Source organism: Octopus sinensis, linkage group LG2 (assembly GCF_006345805.1).
Source record: "Octopus sinensis linkage group LG2, ASM634580v1, whole genome shotgun sequence".
NCBI classification, from domain to species: Eukaryota; Metazoa; Mollusca; class Cephalopoda; order Octopoda; family Octopodidae; genus Octopus; species Octopus sinensis.
Genome location: NC_042998.1, coordinates 39,536,406 through 39,558,056, shown reverse-complemented (window position 1 = coordinate 39,558,056; position 21,651 = coordinate 39,536,406). Strand labels below are relative to the sequence as shown.

The 21,651-nt window shown below is 39.9% G+C and overlaps 1 protein-coding gene across 1 annotated transcript in view; it reads left to right on the top strand.

Annotated features, from left to right (window-relative positions):
* The first annotated feature begins 6,086 nt into the window (after positions 1–6,086).
* The window catches only part of LOC115208766 (polyamine-modulated factor 1-like), a 30,341-nt gene continuing 14,776 nt past the window's right edge, over positions 6,087–21,651 (top strand). Inside the window, exons 1-2 of the mRNA XM_029777085.2 lie at positions 6,087–6,365; positions 11,530–11,635. Coding sequence (XP_029632945.1) covers positions 6,199–6,365; positions 11,530–11,635 — 273 coding nt within the window. The 5' untranslated portion in view covers positions 6,087–6,198. The remainder of the gene's footprint in view (positions 6,366–11,529; positions 11,636–21,651) is intronic.

Sequence of the window (21,651 nt, the reverse complement as noted above, 5' to 3'; positions counted from 1 at the left end):
ATTCGTTTTCTGCTGGGGAAAATGGCAGCTGAAACAGTTGTCATGCTTCAAACAGCTTACAAAGATATTGCCATGAACAAAACAAGTTTACAAGTGGTTTCCACACTTTAGGAATGGTTACTTATCACTTGAAGACCACCTCATTTAGGGCGTCCATTAACCTCCCAAACAAATGAAGAAAATAATGAAAATTCATGAACTGATCTTGGAGGACTGTCACCGAACAGTTGATGAATTTGTTGAAATGACTGGTGTGTCCTGGAACTCCTGCCAATGAATTTTGAGTGAGGCATTGCAAATGAAAAGAGTTGCAGCAAAATGTTGTGCCTCACTTGCTCACAGATCAAAAGCAGTCATGACTGAATGTGTGTCGTGAACTGAAAGAACAGTTGGAAGTTGAACCGGACCTTTTTTCAAAGGTCATCACTAGTGACAAAAGCTGGTGCTATGGCTATGACCCAGAAATGAAACAGCAATCAAATCAATGGAAGCATTCAATATCACTATACCCCCCAAAAAGCGCACCAAGTGAAGTCCAATGTGAAGGAAATGTCCACACAGAATTTCTTACTTCTGGTCAAACTTTTAACTAGACATTTTACTTGAGAGTTCTGAAGCATTTGCAAGACGCGGTGAGATGAAAGCACCCTGACCTGCGGTCAAGTGGAAAGTGGTGGTTTCATCCTGACAATGTGCCTGCACATACCACTTTGAGTGTGAGACAGTTTTTGACCAAATATGGCATGAACCCCTGCTTACCCACCCTCCCTATTCACCCTCCTTGCAGCTCTTTTTTTGTTCTGCTGAATGAAAAAAGTCCTTAAAGGAAAATGTTTTGCTGATGTGGAAGAGGTGAAGAAAAATATGATGGCGGCATCAAAGGGCATCACTTTGCAAGAGTTCCAGGACTGGAACTTCCAACAGTGGAAAACACATCTGGACTGATGCATTGCTTCAAATGGAGAATACTTTGAAGGTGATAAAAGTGTAAACAGGTAAAACTAAGTGAATAAAATAATATTGTAAAATTCCAGTTTCTTTTGTGTACTCCCTCATATAAATTTTTACCTTAAAAATTTATGGCTGATTTAGTGAAATGCTAATGAATATTCTAAAAATAAATGTGACCAAGGGTGAAAAAGCATCTACATTCCGAGAAATAAGAATTTAAAAACTCTTAATGCTAAGAGTTTATTAAACTCTTATTTCTAACAATGGAGGTGTTTTGGCAGCCTAAGTCACACTTAATGACAATGACATTTTTCTTTTATTACTTTGCACCAAGCTGTTTATATTAATAATATACATACATACACACATACCTATATATATATATATATATATATATATATATATATATATGTATGTATGTATGTATGTAAGTATGTATGTAGTATGTATGTATGTATGTATGTATGTATGTATGTATGTATGTATGTATATTATTGATGTATTTATGTATATTTATTTTTGATGTGTGTTTGGAGGGATATATCATTCAGTTAGATATCATGGTGGCTTTCAGTTATGTTCCTGGTTATGGCTTACTGCATCAATTAGTATTTAAGATCTACGACTGCTATGAGTTGTCATTCATGCTGCAAATGGGTAATTCCGTGTTTGCTTCTCTGGATGGAAGTATTAACTGGAGTGTATATTAACAACAATTATAATGACTCAGAATATGGAAACTTGTTCCTCCTCAAAATTTATTTCCTTTCATTTTACAGTATGTCATTCAACACATTTTTATGATTATTACAACCTACACATGTTTCTTTCCACTGCACAGAGTATGAGCAGTTACACATGCAACCAGGCATAATTTTCTGTGCAGCTTCATTCAGGATCTGCTGATTTGCTAGTTTCAAATTGAACTGAATACGGTTAGTTGTTACAGTTAGGGTTCAGGGGAAGATGAGGTGAGGTTGTTTTGAATCTGAAATCTGATCTGTTTGTAAACTTGTGTAGTTGACCTCGGTTTCACACCATTTGCTGGCTGAAGTCAAGATTGTATCTAATTAGGTTGAATTTGATGTTTCTGTTTTGGCAGGCCTCATTATGTATCATAATAGCTGGGTACTTAACCCTTTCGTTACTGTATTTATTTTGAGATGCTTTGTGTTTCTTTCAATCACTTTAAATATAACAAAGAATTTAGTATAATAACTTAGTTATCATTAAGCTAATGTTAGGAACATAAATTGTGACTAAGTTTTGGTGGAAGATTTTAATTCAGAATGTATGAAAACAAGACATTTATACTCAGAGTCAGAGCCGGTTTCAGCCGGGTTAGTAGCGAAAGGGTTAATAACCTTATTTTCAACTGTAGTCCTTGTTATGTAATGTTTTTAGTTATTCATATATTTATTTTCTTGACTATGTAGTTTATGCTGGATAGTAGAAGATGAATAGAATATGTGCTAGTTTGGTTATGAAAGGCTGTATATTTTTTGAGTTTAGAACAAGTGCTTCTATTTTTCCTTTCCCACCCATCTGTGGGTGGAATGTTGAGTTATCTAGAACTGCCTTTAAATTTCTTAAATGTTTTGCTATGTTTAAGCAAGCATCTTTAAGGCCTTTCAAGCCTGTTATTAATTGATTTGTGTCTCAATGTAAAGATTTGGTAGATTTCATCTATACATAACTTACATCTATTTCTGATGGCATTATACTATACAGTAGTCCTGGAACTCTCATTACTTATGTATTGTGCATTATTATGTATATTGTGTTGTTGTTAATGTCGGGGCCTTTCCTTTTTCTGTGGTGATGGCCAAGTGCATGTGGCTTTTGCTATCGTATTTCTTTGTTGTGTTTTATGCATATGTACACCTGTGATAGTTTACTTCACTTCTAAGGTTCAGCATACTATGGCTTCTGCCGTTGTTTCCACTAGCTAGTTGCACCAGATATTCCCTCATGTTTGTATCTTTTTTGTTACTGTCTGAACTGCATATTTTTCAGTTGAATCCTATGTATTCGTTCCTCTCTTAATAATTTCTCTATCCTTTACAAGATGGAATGAACAGGGTTTATTACAAATCACTATAACTGTTTCAACACATCAGTATCAGCTAATGTTTGCTGAAAGTTACATATATTATACACATTATTGCATTAATATAATCCAACAATAGCTGTATACACGCATGTCTTCAGGTGACTAGAGTCCAAAGCATTATGTGTGTGTGTTTAATTTTTTTAGGTAATAGTGTAAACTATGGATACATAAGAGGTGCAGTGGTATCACAGGTAGGTTAACAGATAAAGTAGTCTTTGTATGTGGCGGATGTGCAGGAACAATAAGCACTAAGAGCACACAGGAATTAGATTCTCTTAAAGGTCCAGGAGGCTCTCTTGAGGTTGTAGATAGTTTCTGTTACCTAGGTGACCAAATTAGCAATGGTGGAGGATGTTCTAAAAGTATTGTTTTAGAATAAGAATTGGGTGGAGGAAGTTCAGAGATCTATTACCTCTGTTGGCAACAAAAGGACTCTCTCTTGCAGTGAAAAGTAGATTATATGATGTTTGTGTACAAACGGCTATACTCCATGGTAGTGGGACATGGGCTCTGAATGCAGAAGACATGCATAGACTGGAGGCAAATGAAGATAGTATACTCCATTGGATGTGCAACATCCGTGCACATGTATGACAAGGTGCAAATATATTGAGAGAAAAGTTGGGGATAAGAGGAATCAAATGTAGCATGCAAGAGAGAAGACTACGTTGATTTGGACATGTGATGCGTATGAGTGAGGACAATTGCATAAAGAAGTGCTGATGACTCAAAGTGGATTGTATCTGTGGAAGAGGGAGACTCAGGAAAATATGGGATGAAGTGGTAAGGACTGATCTCAGAAAGTTGGATCTCACAAAGGAAATGACAATGGACCAAGGCGTCTGGCAATATGAAGTTCTTGAGAAGACCCGCCTATATTAGCAAAACTGAGTTCTAAAAGCAGTGTGTGTCCCACCCACACTTAACAAGAAAATTTCTCACACACTCTACCACAACAAAACAAACTATGTCTCTACATTTCTCTTCCTCACATTTCTACTTCATGTACTATGATTACCTCTCACTCCCCAATCCTGTTCTCTTAGCCCTATGCCACTGTATTATTGCTCTTCGCTTGCCCGTGACCTGTGCCTTCTATCCACATGCCTTGGCTCACTCACGCTATTATTGCTGTCTACTTGTCCCTGACCTCGGTGTTCCACATATAACAAGAATACCTTGCCCTCACCCTACCCCAGCAAACCAATCTACATCTCTTCTCCTTCTCGCGTTTCCTCCTTCCTACACTATGCCTAGCTCTCACTCCCCAATCCTGTCCTCACACCCCTGTTCCTCTGTATCATTGCTATCCAGTAGCCCCTTCAACTCTCTATATACCCAGGCCTTTCACCACTTACTCGCACTCTTTAATCACACTCCCTTCGCAATATCCTGCCACTTACATTATGGCATTTGAACCTCAAGGGTATGCCCTGGCATGTGCCATCATCTATACCTCTCTCTTCCTTTACTCTAACATTCCTCGTTCCTTGTGAGTATGCCCAGCACTTTGCCACCATCTCTATCCTGCTGTCTTCCACTCTCTCTCTCTCTTTCTCCTGCACTTCCCTCAGGTTGGGTGACCGTGTATTTTCTTTGCAGTAGCACACCTGTTTCTGTCTTCCTTCTGGATCTTTCTTTCTCTGGCTGAGTAACCTTGTACTTCCTCTACAGCAAGACACCTGTGTTTGTCTCACTATAACCTTTTCATCATCCCCTCCTCCATTGCCTCCTCTTAAAAGTTAAAAAAAAAAATCTCTTGCAAGTACTTTATGTCTCTGTCAGTGCAGGTGACACTTAAAAAGCACCCAGTCTGCACTGTAATGTGGTTGGTGTTTGGAAGGGCATCCAGCTGTGAAAACCTTGCCAAAACTGACCTTGCTTGTGCTTGTGCCACGTAAAAAGCTCTATTCACCTCACCTGTGCCTGTGCCACATAAGAAGCACTAAGTCCATTCTGCTGAATGGTTGGTGTTACGAAGGGCATCTGGCTGTAAAGATCCTGCCAAAACAATCACAGAAGTCCGGTGCAGGCTTCTTCCTGGCTGACTCCTGTCAAACTGTCCCACGCATGCAAGCATGGAAGGTGGACGTTAAATAATGATGATGATGATTGGATCAGTTCTGAAAATATCACTGTAGAGTGAACTTCATCATCATAGGTAAAAATAAACAAATTACTGCTAGTAGTAGTAGTGGTAGTGGGTAAGCTTGTTGGTAACAGTTTGATACTGTGGAAACAGGCACCTATGTATCTGTGGCTTTTGATTGGCTACAATTACCCAAATTTTGAAAAAAACTTTAAAAACCATCAACTCTTTATTTATTGATTTATTGCGAAAATGGGATCTTTTCGGTTTGAACAGCAGTTTTTTCTAGCGGTGTCATATGAAATTGTCACCCATAATTATGACCCTAGTATCGATCTATTGCATTTCAATCAGTTTTAGCGTTAGGGGTGGGGGGAAGGGTATCTTATTTTCTTCAGAAATGTAAAAAACCCAATCTGTTTCTTAAACGAGGGACATATTCATACAGCACAGAATGTTTTTTTTTACCTCAATAGATGTATTTGATTGGTTGAAATTGTAGAAATTGAAGAAAAAAAACAACAAATATCTTACAAACTATAGAATTTTCTCAATAAAACCAAGAGAAAAAAATTTTTTATAAACACATTCTACCAGTATACGAAGTTTAAAAGTGTTTAGTTACGTGGAAATTATTTTTAAAAAATGCCGTTCAAACCGAAAAGATCCCGAAAATGAATTTCATGTCAATGATTACATACAAAGCCATATCATTGCCCCAAATTTGAAATCAATTGGAAGTAGTAGTAGTAGCAGCAACAGTAGCAGTAGTTGTAGTGGTGGTGATGGTTGTAGTAGTGATGGTAGTGTTGTTGGTGGTAGTATTAATAGTGAAACAAAAACAAAAATATTTTGTCCGGGAATGTTTTTTTTTATATACCCGGAATATTATTAATTAGTTCTCTTTTTATGCCTAACACCGTACAATTCAAAACAAACGCTGCGAAAAGGCGGGAAGTTCTCAACGGCATTCCTCTCTCTCTCTCTCTTTTCTTTCTTCCATTTAATACAAATCATTTTTGAATAGGTTATAATCTACCAGGAAATGAGTGATCCTTGTAAAGTAACCGAGCCAGCCATGTCTTCCAACGATATGAAAGATCAAGAGTCAGAAGACAGCAGCGATAAAAGAAATACTCAAGAAAAACAAAAGCGTTTTAAATTATTAAAAGATGCATTGGACAAAGTTTTCACCAAAGTTGCCACTGGCAAGTGAGTTCAAAATTTTCCCTGTTGTTAATAATTTATTTTTTCTTTGAGCTTAAAAAAACTTTTCTTCCAGACAAAGAGCAATACATTATTTGCTATGAAGGGACAGAAACTTTGGTCTGATCACACATTTAAATATAGACATTTCATCATGACAAAATAATTGACTCCATTTTATGAACTTTCTACCCTGTCACTAGACTACTGTTTTGCTTTTACGTTATTTTAAACACACATTGAGTCTTTTGTAAATAAGGAATTTTAATTCTTCGCTGATGAAATCATAAGGTGGAACTACGCTCAGAATTACCTCCCGTCGTTCACCAATAGGGGCGAATGCAGTTTCGCACCTCGCCTTGAAAAATGCATTTTTTTAAAAAGTTTTTTTTTTTTTCAAATTCCTACGTTTCAGAGATTACGAATATACATCCTCCTCCCATTTAAAACTTTGAACTTTTTCGAAACTTTTTCCCCCCCCTATGTTTTGGATGAAGGAGATTCTGGATATGCAAGAAACCACGTTTTGAAACTTTTAAATTCAATAAGCATATAGATAGGTGTATAAAGAGATAGATATGAATGTCTTTCTGGGGTTAAAAACAACAGTAACACCTTCTTATAGTTGACAAATATATTTTATGAATAAACGGATAAGGATAAATAAATAAATGGATGAAAAAGTTCAAAACGAAAAATTGGGGAGAGGTGAAATCTGAGCCCCTTATTAAACTTCATAACATTTAATTATTAAATATTTTAATGATGTTTGTTTCTCATAAAATATAATAATATAATTTACATTATTATGATCTTTACCCTTTGAACGGCAGATCGAGAAATTAATTTTTTTCTCAACAACACTAAGACTAAAAGATGTTTTATATGACACATTCTACCAGTGTCCGAAGTTTGAAAGTGTTTAGTCACAAAAAAAATAATTTCTCGATCTGCCTGTCAAAGGGAAAAGATCCTATTATTATTTACCATTAATTAAGGCAAGCAAAAGTAATGAAAACTATTTGCCACTTGTAAAGTAATTGGTGTAAAGAAGGACATATTGTTCTAGAAACCATGCCAAAGTATGGCAGAGTTTTCTGCAATGTTTTGACTTGTCATCTGTCAAACTGTCAGACCCATGCCAGCACGTAAGGAGGATGTTAAATAATGATGATGATGATGTGTGTCTGTGAGTGTGTGTGTATATATATATATCATCATCATCATCGTTTAACGTCCGCTTTCCATGCTAGCATGGGTTGGACGGTTCAACTGGGGTCTGGCAAGCCCGAAGGCTGCACCAGGCCAGTCAGATCTGGCAGTGTTTCTACAGCTGGATGCCCTTCCTAACGCCAACCACTCTGAGAGTGTAGTGAGTGATTTTATGTGCCACCGACACAGGTGCCAGACGAGGCTGGCAGACGGCCACGCTCGGATGGTGTTTTTTATGTGCCACCGACACAGGTGGAAGACGGCCACGCTCGGATGGTGTTTTTTATGTGCCACCGACACAGGTGCCAGACGAGGCTGGCAGACGGCCACGCTCGGATGGTCTTTTCTTATGTGTCACCGGCACAGGTGCCAGACGAGGCTGGCGAACGGCCACGCTCAGATGGTGTTTGTTACGTGCCCTCAGCACAGAGGCCAGTCGATGCGGTACTGGCTACGGTCACGTTCAGATGGTTTTCTTATGTGCCACCGGCACTGGTACCATAAAGGATACAAATAGGATACAAATTCCATTGATGTACATCTATTTTGATTTGGTTTTGATTTTGATTTTGATTTTCACCTGCCTCAACAGGTCTTCTCAAGTGTCACAATAAGGAAGGTATGCACAGGTGGACTGACTACATCCCAGGTAGGGGCCACGGGACATGGCTTCACTAGTCTTGCCGGGTCTTCTCACGCACAGCATACTTCCATAGGTCTCGGTCTCTAGTCATTTCCATGGTGAGACCTAACGTCCGAAGGTCGTGCTTCACCACCTCGTCCCAGGTTTTCCTGGGTCTACCTCTTCCACGGGTTCCCTCAACTGCTAGGGATTGGCACTTTCTCACACACCTATCTTCATCCATTCTCGCCACATGACCATACCAGTGCAATCGTCTCTCTTGCACACCACAACTGATGCTTCTTAGGTACAACATTTCTCTCAAGGTACTAACGCTCTGTCGAGTAAGTATACTGACATTACACATCCATCGGAGCATACTGGCTTCATTCCTCACGAGCTTACGCATGTCCTCAGCAGTCACGGCCCATGTTTCACTGCCATGCAGCATAGCTGTTCGTACACATGCATCATACAGTCTGCCTTTTACTCTGAGCGAGAGGCCTTTAGTCACCAGCAGAGGTAAGAGCTCCCTAAACTTTGCCCAGGCTATTCTTATTCTAGCAGTTACACTTTCAGCGCACCCACCCCCACTACTGACTTGGTCACCTAGATAGCGGAAGCTATCAACTACTTCTAGTTTTTCCCCCCGGAAAGTGACGGAAGTTGTTTTCTGCAGATTTTCGGAGGTCAATGCTCCCGAGCATCTGCCACATGCAAAAACTATCTTCCCAGTTAGCCTATCTTTGACATTGCTGCATCTCTTATGTGTCCATAGCTTACACTGAGTACATCTTATAGAGTTTCTACCTACACCTTTTCTACAGATCGAGCAGGGCCATCTTCCTGAGGATATTTGTGGATTGTTTACCTTTCTACTTATTAGTACTTTGGTTTTAGCTACGTTGACTCTAAGGCCCCTCGATTCTAAACCCTCCTTCCACACCTGGAACTTCTGCTCCAGTTCTGATAGTGACTCAGCAATTAGAGCGAGGTCGTCAGCATAGAGGAGCTCCCAGGGGCAGCCTGTCTTGAATTCCTCCACAATTGCCTGGAGGACTATGATAAATAGGAGGGGGCTGAGTACTGAACCCTGGTGGACCCCAACCTCTACTTTGAATTCTTCTGTGTACATGTTGCCAACCCTAACCTTACTTACGGCATCTCTGTACATGGCTTGCACAGCCCTCACCAGCCATTCATCTATCCCTAGTTTCCTCATTGACCACCAGATGAGGGATCGGGGGACCCTATCAAAGGCTTTCTCCATGTCAACGAAAGCCAGGTACAGGGGCTTATCTTTGGCTAGGTATTTCTCCTGCAGCTGCCTTACCAGGAATATAGCATCAGTGGTGCTTTTCCCTAGCACGAACCCAAACTGCATCTCATCTGAATTAACTCTCTCTCTAATTAGTTGGGCTATGACCCTCTCCGTAACCTTCATTACCTGATCCAACAGCTTGGTACCTCTGTAATTATTTGTGTCCAGGGCATCACCTTTACCTTTGTAGCAGTTGACTAGTATGCTGCTACACCAGTCATTGGGTATGACTCCTTCGTGTATCACCTGGTTGACTATACGGGTGACTAGGTTATAGCCGACACTGCCAGATATTTTGAGCATCTCTGCAGTAATTCCTGATGGGCCTGGGGCTTTCCCTGTCTTCATGCTTCTAATTGCCTTAGCTACCACGGAACTATCAACTCGGATAGCTGGTCCGAGTTGATATATATATATATAGTTATGTGTGTGTATATGTATAACTGTGTGTATTTGTATAGCTATAGCCATGTGTGTGTGAGTATATGTATATGTATAATCCTTCAATTATTTAAAGTGTTTCAGTGTTTTAAAGCTGCGGTCATGCTGGGGCACCACCATTGGCTGTGCTACACAGTTATTTGGAACCTTCGCTGATATGTGGCATTTGGTGAACGAGGGGAGTTTGATGCTGCCGCCCTCATCTGTGTTTCTGCTGTGAAGTCGGCTCATCTGGAACCCTTGACAGTAGGAGATCCAGTTTTGTTTTGAAGATACCTACATCCACACCATGCAGGTCTCTCTGGCAATTTGGAAGGATACTGAATAGCTGTGAGTTCTTGAAACCCAAGTCGTTGCAGTATCTGGTCCTGTATCTTGATGGTGATGCTAGGATCTTTGGCACTAAGCAGTGGCATCCCGTTTTGCTGTTTGTATTCAATGTGCCAAAAGTTTGCTACAAGGCCTTTCAGAATTTTGCAGATATATATCACTGCATATCTTTACTGCTTTTGTTCTACGGAGAACAGTTTTAATTCTTTCAGTTTTTCCCAGTCGCTGATACTTTGCATTGAGACAATTTTCTTTGTGTATCATCATTGGATTGCTTCGAGTTCCACCGTTAATTTTATATTGTATGGTGGCCATAGTTGAGAGCAGTAGTCCAAGCTGCTGAGGACATACGTCCTCCAAAGGACCATCATTGTCTCTTTTTCTCTTGTTTTAAAAGTTTGGAGGATCCATCCAGCCAGCCGTCTGCATTGTATAACCAAATTAGTAATATGCACCTGGAAAGATGCATCCTTGCTCATATCATGCACTGATTTTGATTCAAAGATTGCACTTCTTCCCCTTGGGCCAATGTATCCTGTCTCTATGTCATTCAACTTTGTGTGCTGGTGGTGCAGGTTTTGGAATTTTCCTGCATTAAACTGCATGTTGTCTTCAGTCCACTTGTATATTGTGTTCAACTCCTGTTGCAGATGTGCAATATTTCCAGGATTTTGTATTGTCTGAGAGACTTTTGTGTCATCTGCATAGCTAACAAGGGTGGCCATCTGAGCAGCTGACTGCATGTCTGAGAGGGTCACTGTGTATACATAGAGTTGTATGTGTGTGTGAGTATAATCATATGTATGCGTGCAGCTGTGTGTGTGTGTGCATGCACACACACACCATTTTTTTAATTTCAACTTTTATCATTGTTTACTTTTCACTTTCATTTGGGTGTAGCTTCTTTCACTTTATTTTATTATTTCTACAAATTTTGAAATATTCCATAAATATTGCTCTTATATTCTTGTGTGTGTAACAAAAAAAACTTCAAACTTTGACATTTTCTTTTTTATGTATTTATATTTCCATTTCTTACATATTTTATGAAGGTTATTTCTTCTCATTTGTTCCTCTTGAAATGTGGGCTTAGAACAGTGAAATGCCAGTCTAATATTTACCCAAGACATGCAATTTTTCTATAATGTTTTTACTTGGTTAACTTTTTAAAAGTTTGTCTTTTCTTTAAATTCTTTGCAATTATCTTCTAATATAACTGATTAACATTCACCATCTCCATTTAGGTTGTCTTGGTATACTAAACAGTTCCCAGCTTTGCAAGCAAAAGACCCAGGCATCTTAAAACTTCTCCGAGAACAAGTTACTCACCAGCTGGAGACAACCATCAAAGTAATTTTACATCATGATCTTTTTTATGTCTGTTTCTCCCAACAGGGCATGGATTGGGTGAATGTGTTTTAGTATAATATCTCACCACTTGTCCTGCTCCTTAAAAACAAAACGATATGTTCTGTCTTGTAATCTTTTCTGTTTGGTGAACTCAATTGAATTAGAAAGTTCAATATAGATGTAGTTACCTTCCCAGAGGATTTTATGCCTAAAATCTTCTGGGAAGGTAATCGCGATGGGGTAGGTGGTGTGGGCATACTTCTTGCAGAAGTGTGGGTGCATAGAGGTAGTCTGAGTATGCAATAAAGTACTTAAGCTCAGGCTAGTCTTGCTGAATAGTATAGTGGCAATTATCTCTGCCTACGCTGCCCCACAACACCACCTCTAAGTGGGCCCACCAAATGAACAAAAGGACTGTTTTTTATGATATTCTTCTGCAGGCTACCTCAAAGACAAGTGACAATGATCTCATCTTTGCGGCTGGGGATTTCAATGGGCATGTTGGGCAGCAGCCTGGTATTTTCCATGGTGTACATGGGGGCCATGAAATTGGTTCCCAAAACAAAGAGGGAACAAGGCTACTGGAGTTCTGTGATGCAAATAACCTTCTAATCTGCAACACCAACTTCAGGAAGCCAGCCAGCCACCTGATAACCTATCAATCAGGTGATTATGCTAGTCAGATCAATTACATTTTCACCAGGCAGTGGGATTCATGGTTGCTCCTAAATATCATGTCATCCCATGATTTTTGTCCGATTTTACCTTTTTTAAAATTCAATGAAATTTAATAGTATTTTAGAATGTCTAATGGAATTAAAGATTATTTTTATGCATTTGTGTACATTTAAACTAATTATTATTTTACAGAATAATAGAATTAAAATTTCTTTGATTAAAACCCTTTCTAACATACATCATCATCATTGTTTAACATCCGTTTTCCGCGCCAGCATGGGTTGGACGGTTCGACCGGGGTCTGGGAAGCCAGGGGCTGCACCAGGCTCCAGTCTGATCTGGCAGAGTTTCTACAGTTGGATGCCCTTCCTAACGCCAACCACTCCGCGAGTGTAGTGGGTGCTATTTACGTGCCACCTGCACAGGTGCCAGGGGGGTCTGGCATCGGCCATGATCGGTTGGTGCTTTTAACGTGCCACCGGCACAGAAGCCTGCCAAGGCGACATCGGCCACGTTTGGATAGTGCTTTTTATGTGCCACCGGCACTGGAGCCAGTTGAGGCAGCACTGGCATCGGCCACGTTCAGATGGTGCTTTTTATATGCCACCGGCACAGGTATCACAACTACTATTTCCATTGATATTTATTTCGATGCTCATGTACTTGACTCAACAGGTCTCCTCAAGCACAGCGGGATGTTCTGAAATCCAAGGTACTTTGAATGGGCTGGGGCTATGCGGAACTGGTGCAGGAAGCAGCCCGGGTCTTTGCAGTCACAGCATATCTCCAGAGATCTCGGTCCTTCGCCATTGCCTCAGTGAGGCCCAACGCTCTGAGGTCATGCTTGACTACCTCATCCCATGTCTTCCTGGGTCTACCTCTCCCCATGATACCTTCAACTGTTTGGGAGTGGCACTTCTTCACACATCTCTCCTCATCCATCCGCAGTACATGACCATACCATCACAAGCGTCGCTCTTGCACACCACATCTGATGCTTCTTATGTCCAGCATTTCTCTCAGGGTGCTTACACTCTGTCGTGTGTGCACACTGACATACATCCAGCGGATCATGCTAGCTTCATTCCTTTCAAGTCTACGCATGTCCTCTGCAGTCACAGCCCATGTTTCACTACTGTGAAGCATGGCAGTTCGCACACATGCGTCATACAATCTACCTTTCACTTTGAGCGAGAGACCCTTTGTCGCCAGTAGGGGTAGGAGCTTTCTGAACTTTGCCCAGGCTATTCGTATTCTAGTGGTGACACTCTCTGAGCATCCACCTCCACTACTAACTTGGTCACCCAGGTAGCGGAAACTATCAACTACTTCTAGTTTCTCCCCCTGGAGTGTGATGGAATCTGTTTTCTGAGTATCTGTGGTGTCTATTGTCCCTGTGCATCTGCTGCACATGAAAGCTATCTTATCAGTTAATTTCCCTTTGATGTTACTGTACCTCTTATGCGTCCATAGCTTACACTGGGTGCATCTTATGGAGTTTCTACCTACACCTTTCCTACAGATCGAGCAGGGCCACCTGCCCGAGGGGGTGTGTGCTGAGTTCACCTTTCTGCTTACTATAACTTTGGTCTTTGCTACATTTACTCTAAGGCCCTTTGATTCTAACCCTTGCTTCCACACCCGAAATTTCTTTTCTAGTTCCGGTAGTGATTCTGCTATGAGAGCCAGGTCATCAGCATAGAGGAACTCCCAGGGGCATCTGGTAGATAAAACAATTAAGGGATATGAAGACAGGGAAATCCTCCAGCACATCAGGAATCACTACTGAGATGCTTAAAATATCCGGCGGTGTGGGTTATGGTCTAGTCACCCATATTGTAAATCAGGTGGTACACGAAGGAGTCATACCCAATGACTGATGCAGCAGCACGATAGTCAACTGTTATAAAGGTAAAGGTGATGCCTTCAACAGAAATAATTACAGAGATATCAAATTGTTATGGAGAGGGTCATAACTTAACTAATTAGGGAAAGAGTTAGACTAGATGAGATGCAGTTTGGTTTTGTACCAGAGAGAAGCACCACTGACACTATATTTCTGGTAGGGCAGTTGCAGGGGAAATACATTGATAAACCTCTGTACTTGGCTTTTACTGACTTGGAGAGAGCCTTTGACAGGGTCCTCCGATCCCATATCTTGTGGTCAATGCGGAAACTAGGGATAGATGAGTGTTTGGTGAGAGCTGTACAAGCCATGTACAGGAATGCTGTCTGTAAGGTGAGGGTTGGCAACAAGTACAGTGAAGAATTCAGGGTAAAAGTAAGAGTTCACCAAAGATCAGTCCTCAGACCCCTCTTGTTCATTGTAGTCCTTCAGGCAATAACAGAGGAATTTAAGACAGGCTGCCACTGGGAGCTCCTCTATGCTGATGAACTTGTTCTTTTAGCCGAATCCCTACCAGAACTAGAGAAGTTTCAGGTATGAAAGCAAGATCTAAAATTGAAGGGAGTTAACCTAGCAAAAACCAAAGTCTTAGTAAGTTGGAAAGCAAACAAATCACAAATCCCTTCAGGAAGATGGCACTGCTCAATATGTAGAAAATGGAGGTAGAAACTCTATGAGATGTGTCTGGTGTAAGCTATGGACACGAGAGGTGCAGCAGTATCAGAGGAATGTTAACTGAGAAACTAGGCTCCAATCTGATTTGGCAAGGTTTCTATAGCTGGATGCCCTTCCTAGTGCTAAACACTCTGAGAGTGCAGTGAGTGCTTTTTACATGCCACCAGCATTGGAGCCAGTCAAGTGGCATTGGCAGTATTCATTATTCATATCCAATATTCATTATTGGGTCTGAATTGAAACAATTTGTAGGATTAATATTTGTCTCCATTTTCTTTCAATTTTTGTATATTGAATGTATACCCATTTGAATTCTGAAAATTTTTCTCTGCCATATTGGGTAATTTAACTGACAAACCAATGAAAAATTGGATGTTTTCCATCCTAAAAAGGTAACTGTTTTTCATTGTATTGAATTTTAATTATATATATATATAATATATATTATATATATATATATATAATATTAGTTGAAATTTACAGAAAAACAAAAGACAAAGACAGATGTATGAACAACAAAAAGGTTGTATTAGTTTAATGCTTGGGAAATTTAGTAAGTCTTTTACATTTCAAGCCTATGCTCTTCAACAGAAAAGAATAAGAGAAAGTAAAGAGAGAGAGGATAAAAAAACTTGTGGATTTAGCGGTCAAGCATGGCGAATGGTTGGGGGAAAAAAAGGTTTGACAGGAGAGATTGAAAGAAGGGGAGATAATAACGCTTGGTGTGGGTAGGATGAGAAGAGGAGTTGTTAAGGTAGGAGTGTGAGTCAGTGTGTTTGTAGTGGATGGAAGTAGTGAGAGCAGAGTGGTGTATGTTGACAGAAATGTTGAGAAATATGACGGAAGTATATAATATGTGTGTGTGTGTGTGTATGATGGATATATATGTATATAATATATATAATATTTATATATAGAGGGCATTATACATAATGCCAGGAGGCATTCTACATAACACGCCATACGCTAAGAGGGACATCAGTCATTTCTACCAAAAATATTACTAATCTACCGAATGCAATTTTTCAAAGAAAGACATTTAAAAATATATAGACCAGGTCTATATATTTTTAATGTCTTTCTTGAAAAATTGCAGTCGGTAGGATGAGTAATATTTTTGGTAGAAATGACTGATTGTCCCTCTTAGCGTATGGCGTGGTATGTAGAATGCCTCCTGGCATGTATGTATATGCCCTCTATATAAATTATTAATATGTCAAAAGAAATAATTATTTTCGAAATTTTTTTCTATGAGGTTTTTACGCTATCTATGCAATTTCTGTTAAGTTTTCCTTTTAAGTAGTTGTCCTTAATTGCTATATATATATATATATATAATATATTATATATATTATTATATATAATGTATATAAATGTATGTGTGTGTGTATCGTCATTATCATCATTTAGCATCTGCTTTCCATGCTGACATGGGTTGGATAGTTTGACTGGAACTGGTAAGCCGGGGAACTGTGCCAGGTTCCAGTCTGATTGCTCTTGGCATCTACAGCAGGATGCCCTTCCTAATGCTAATGGTTCCAAGTGTGTAGTGGGTGCTTTTTATGTGTGACTGGTATGGATGCCTTTTATGCTTCCCCCAGCACCAGTCACAACTGCGAGCTCACTTGGCTTCTCAAACCCAGCAAATCGCCAAACGTCTTGATCACTTGTCATTGATCACCTCCATGAGACCCAACATTCAAAGGTCATGTTTCATCACCTCCTGTGTCCACTTCTTCCACAGTTAGAGATTGGTATTTCTTAATGCAGTTGTCCATGTCCATACCAGCACATTCTTCTCTCTTGCACACTATATCTGATGCCTCTTATGCCCAATTTTACTCTCAAGACACTCTCTGTTGTACATACACACTGATATTGCTCATCCAGCAGAACATACTAACTTCATTTCTTTTAGACCCTTGTGTGTCCTTTGCAATCACAGCCTGTGTTTCATTACTGTCTAGCATGGCTATTTGTACACAAACATCATACAATCTGCCTTTCATCCTGACAGAGAGGTCCTTTGTTGGCAACAAAGGTAGAAGCTCTCTGAACTTTGTCCAGCTTTTTCTGTTTCTTGGAGCATCCACTTCCACTGCTGACTCTGTCACCTAGATAATAAAAGCTAACAACTGCTTCTAAGTATTCCCACTGGCATTTGTTGGAGTTTATTTTCTGTATATTTCTAGTGTTTATTGTACCTGTGTATCTTCCGCAAGAAAGACTATTTTCCATGTTAACCTTCCTCTGATATTGCTGCACGTCTTATGTGTTCATAGCTATGAAGTTTCTACCTCCACTTTCTACATATTGAGCAGTACCGTCTTCCTGAAGGGATTTGTGATTTGTTTGCTTTCCAACTTACTAAGACTTTGGTTTTTTGCTAGGTTAACTCCCTTTGATTTTAGATTTTGCTTTCATTTCTGAAACTTCTTCTCTAGTTCTGGTAGGGATTCAGCTAAAAGAACAAGTTCATCAGCATAGAGGAGCTCCCAGGGCTAGCCCGACATTAAATTCCTCTATTATAGATTGGAGGACTATGATGAACAAAAGGGGGTGGGGAGACTGAAGACTGATCCTTGGTGAATTCCTACTTGTACTCTGATTTCATCGCTATCCTAGTTGCCAATCCTCATCTTACTGACAACGTCCCTGTACATAACTTGTACAGCTCTCACCAACCACTCATCTATCCCTAGTTTCCACATTGACCACCAGATAAAGGAGCGGGGTACCCTGTCAAAGGCTTTCTCCATGTCCTCAAAAGCCAAGTACAGAGGTTTATTTTTGACTAGCTATTACTCCTGCTGCTGCCTTATGAGGAATATAGCATCAGTGGTGCTTTCTCCTGGCACAAATCCCAACTGCATCTCATCTAGACTAATTCTCTTCCTAATTAGTTGGGCTATGATCCTTTATGTGACTCTCATCACCCGATCAAACAATTTGATAGCTCTGTAATTATTTCTGTCTTTATAGCAGTTGACTATGGTGCTGCTATACCTGTCATTGGGTATGACTCTTGTGTATGACCTCATTAACCACATGGGTGATAAGACCTTAACCTACAGAACCAGGTATTTTAACCTTTTCGTTACTGTATTTGTTTTGAGATGCTCTGTGTTTCTTTCAATTACTTTAAATATAACAAAGAATTTCGTAAAATAACTTAATTATCATTCAGCTAGTGTTAGGAACATAAATTGTGACTAAAGTTTGGTGGAGGATTTTAATTCAAGACTTATGAAAACAAGACATTTGTACTCAGAGCCAGAACCGGTTTCAGCCGGGTTGGTAGTGAAAGGGTTAAGCATCTCAATGGTGACTCCTGATGGGCCGAGGGCTTTCCCCATCTTCATATCCTTCATGGCTTTATCTACCAAGAAACTGTCTATTTGATTGCCTGTCCCTCTGTTGGATCCATCTTAGGCAGACTCTCCTTCCACCATGAGTTCTCTACATTTAGTAGCCTTTCCAAGCCTCTTTCTTAGCAGAGTCACTAACTTCAAGTGAACCATCATCCATGCAAATGCACTTCTCTCCAACAACATCACAATATTCCCTGACACCCTGTCATGCAAGCTGAAACACTTCAAGCCACTGGTCCTCATGCTACAGAACATTGGCATACTTCTTTTCTGTTTCCCCACTGGCTAGGTATACCTACATTCTAGCTTTCCTTCTGGCTACCTGATTTAGTTCCTTGCTACTGCCACATTTCCAGGCCTGTTTTTTTGCTCTAATGGCCCTGTCAACTCCACTGTTCTATCACCATGTAACCCTAGGTCTGGTTGGGACTTTGCCTGAGCCACAAATTGGTCTGTGGCTCTCAGTAAGTTGCCCTATAGGAATTTCCAGTTATCTTCTGTGTTATGTGTCTGTAAATCTCTGACTATTCAGAGGATCCTGAGGCTCTCCCATCCTTTTCCAGACTGACTTGCTTCTTGGAATGTGTCTTGCCTGTAGTCTGAAATCACTAATGGCTAATCTATGTTGAGAGGTAGATTCTTCACCAGGGAAAGCCTTTGCATTTATCAGCAATCATAAATCTTGCTTCCTGGTGAGAATGTAGTCAATCTGGTTGGCATGGTCACCAGATTCGTTGGTTATCAGGTGACTCGCTTGTTTCCTGAAGTTGGTGTTGCATCACAGAACTCCTGCAGCCATGTTCCCTCATCATTTTAGGAACCAATTCCATGGTCCCCATGTACTCCATAGAAGACACCTGGATGCTGTCCAACATGTTCGTTGAAATCACCAGCCACTCTAGTCTTCTTTGAGGTAACCTGCAGAAGAATGTCAAAATAGACTGTCGTTTAGTTCATTTAGCAGTCCCAGTTGTGGGGGGCATGGGCAGAGATGGTTGCTACTGTGCAACTCTGTAAAACTAAGCTTAGCTTAAATATCTCATCACATGTCAACCTCAATCATCTTGTTTCTCTGCTAGAAGCATGCCCACACCTCCTACCCCATCAGTGTTATCCTCCCTGAAGAATTTACATCTGTGCCTTTTGCCTGTGAGGAAACTGGCTGAAACTCTCCCTCACCTTCTTCAATACAACACACATCAACACATCCCCCATTCAAGTATCTCAAGAACCTCACCAGACCTACCTTTCTGTTTGCCTACCTGTAAAAGGAGGCAGGAAGTAACACGGGGGGAGTGGAAACTGTGGCTTTTGGCATGTCACAACAGTTGTCCTCATTTAATCCACCAGCATTCATGTTAATCCATTTAATCCACCAGCATTCATGTTAATCCATTTAATCCACCATCATTCATGTTACACTAGCTGCCTGTACTGGAAGTGGGTGCTACATCAGCTTTAGTACAATCAATATTAGTACAAATATAAGTAAATACATAAAACAAAAAAAAAAAGGACCAACTGGTTAATTATTGTTGTCTGCATTCGAGGTGGGTGCTATGTCCCAGCATTGGTACAAGCAGTGTTAATAGAAATGCTGCGGATCTTTTCCTTTTGAATGGCAGATGTCAGCACAATTTCTAGTTAACTAAACACTTTTAAACTTTGTATACTGGTAGAATGTGTTTATAAAACATCATTTTTTCTTGGTTTTATTGAGAAAATTCTATAGTTTGTAACATATTTCCGCTATAAAATCGAGCATTTTGGCAATTTTAACCAATCAAATACGCCCATTTGGAGTCAAAACATACCGTGCTGTATGAATATGCCCCTCGTTTAAGAAACAGATTGGGTTTATTTACATTTGCGAAGAAAAAAAGATACCCTTCCCCCACCCCTAACCCTAACCCTAATCCTAAAATAGATTGAAATGCAATAGATCGATACTAGGGCCATAATTATGGGTGACATTTTCATTTGATAATGCTAGAAAAAAATCCCATTTTCCGTAGCGGTGTCGTATGAAATTGTCACCCATAATTATGACCCTAGTATCGATCTATTGCATTTCAATCTATTTTAGGATTAGGGTTAGAGTTAGGGGTGGGGGAAGGGTATCTTTTTTTCTTCGCAAATGTAAATAAACCCAATCTGTTTCTTAAATGAGGGGCATATTCATACAGTACGGAATCTTTTCACCCCAAATGGAGGTGAGCGATTGGTTAAAATTGCCAAAATGCTCGATTTTAAAGTGGGAATATGTTATAACATATAGAATTTTCTCAATAAAGCCAAGAAAAAATTATGTTTTATAAACACATTCTACCAGTATACGAAGTTTAAAAGTGTTTAGCTAACTAGAAATTGTGTTGACATCTGCCGTTCAAAAGGAAAAGATCCAATGCTGTTACATAAGTTAGATGAATAGATAAGATAAGGGTAGTTGTTTCATTATATCGAGTTAATTGGCCCAATAATTAGCTGAGCAATAAAAACTGCTTAGTCACATTTAGCTTTGTTTTCTTTGATGCAAAGTAAACAAGCCACAGTGTTGTGTGGCAACAATAATACGGGTGGCATTGGTGGGGGTGGGGGAGGGGAGGAACAGTTGCCATGAGAGGTTTCTGGGATAGGTGGTGGGGGGGTTGGTAAGGACGGGCTCATTGCAGATAAGGAAACATTGAAATGACTTTGATGCCATGGCAGTAACGAAGAGAGAGGCGATTCGGATGAGTTTTACACAATGGCAAAAGGAGGAGAGAAAGGGCAAGCAATAAATTAAATTAGATTCAGTTGAAGTTAGATTAAATTAAGACAGGTTAGAGTCAGCAGAATACAATCGGATGTTCTATGGGTGAAGTGAGGAAGCAAGCAGAACCAGCTTATGTGTGTGTACATAGCTTGGATGTACATGAATGCCAGCTGGATTAAGGTCTTGGTGAGAAAGCACAGTGGTTGGGCAGAAAGTGGCATGTATGTGTATGTGTGTGTGTATATACATACAGCTTGTATGTGTGTCCTTGTGTCTGTGTTTGTCCCCCACTGCCATTTGACAGCTTGTGTTGAGGTGTTTACATCTCTGTAACTTAGAGGTTCAGCAAAGGACACCTATAGAATAACTACCAGACTTTAAAAAAAGTCTTGGGGTTGATTTGTTCAACTAAAATTCTTCATGCTGTCTAATAACTGAAACAAGTAAAAGTCAATTTTAGCCAATCAGATCAATTCGTTTTCTACAATGCAGCCACAATTTTATGGTGTTTTTTTTTGTTTTTGGTTTTTGTTCTCGATATGCATTATAAGGAAAATTACAACAGACTGTTATTCTCCATTGAAAGATGAAAATATTTAATGAAAAGCACATCTGAGCAAGGGGTGTAAGC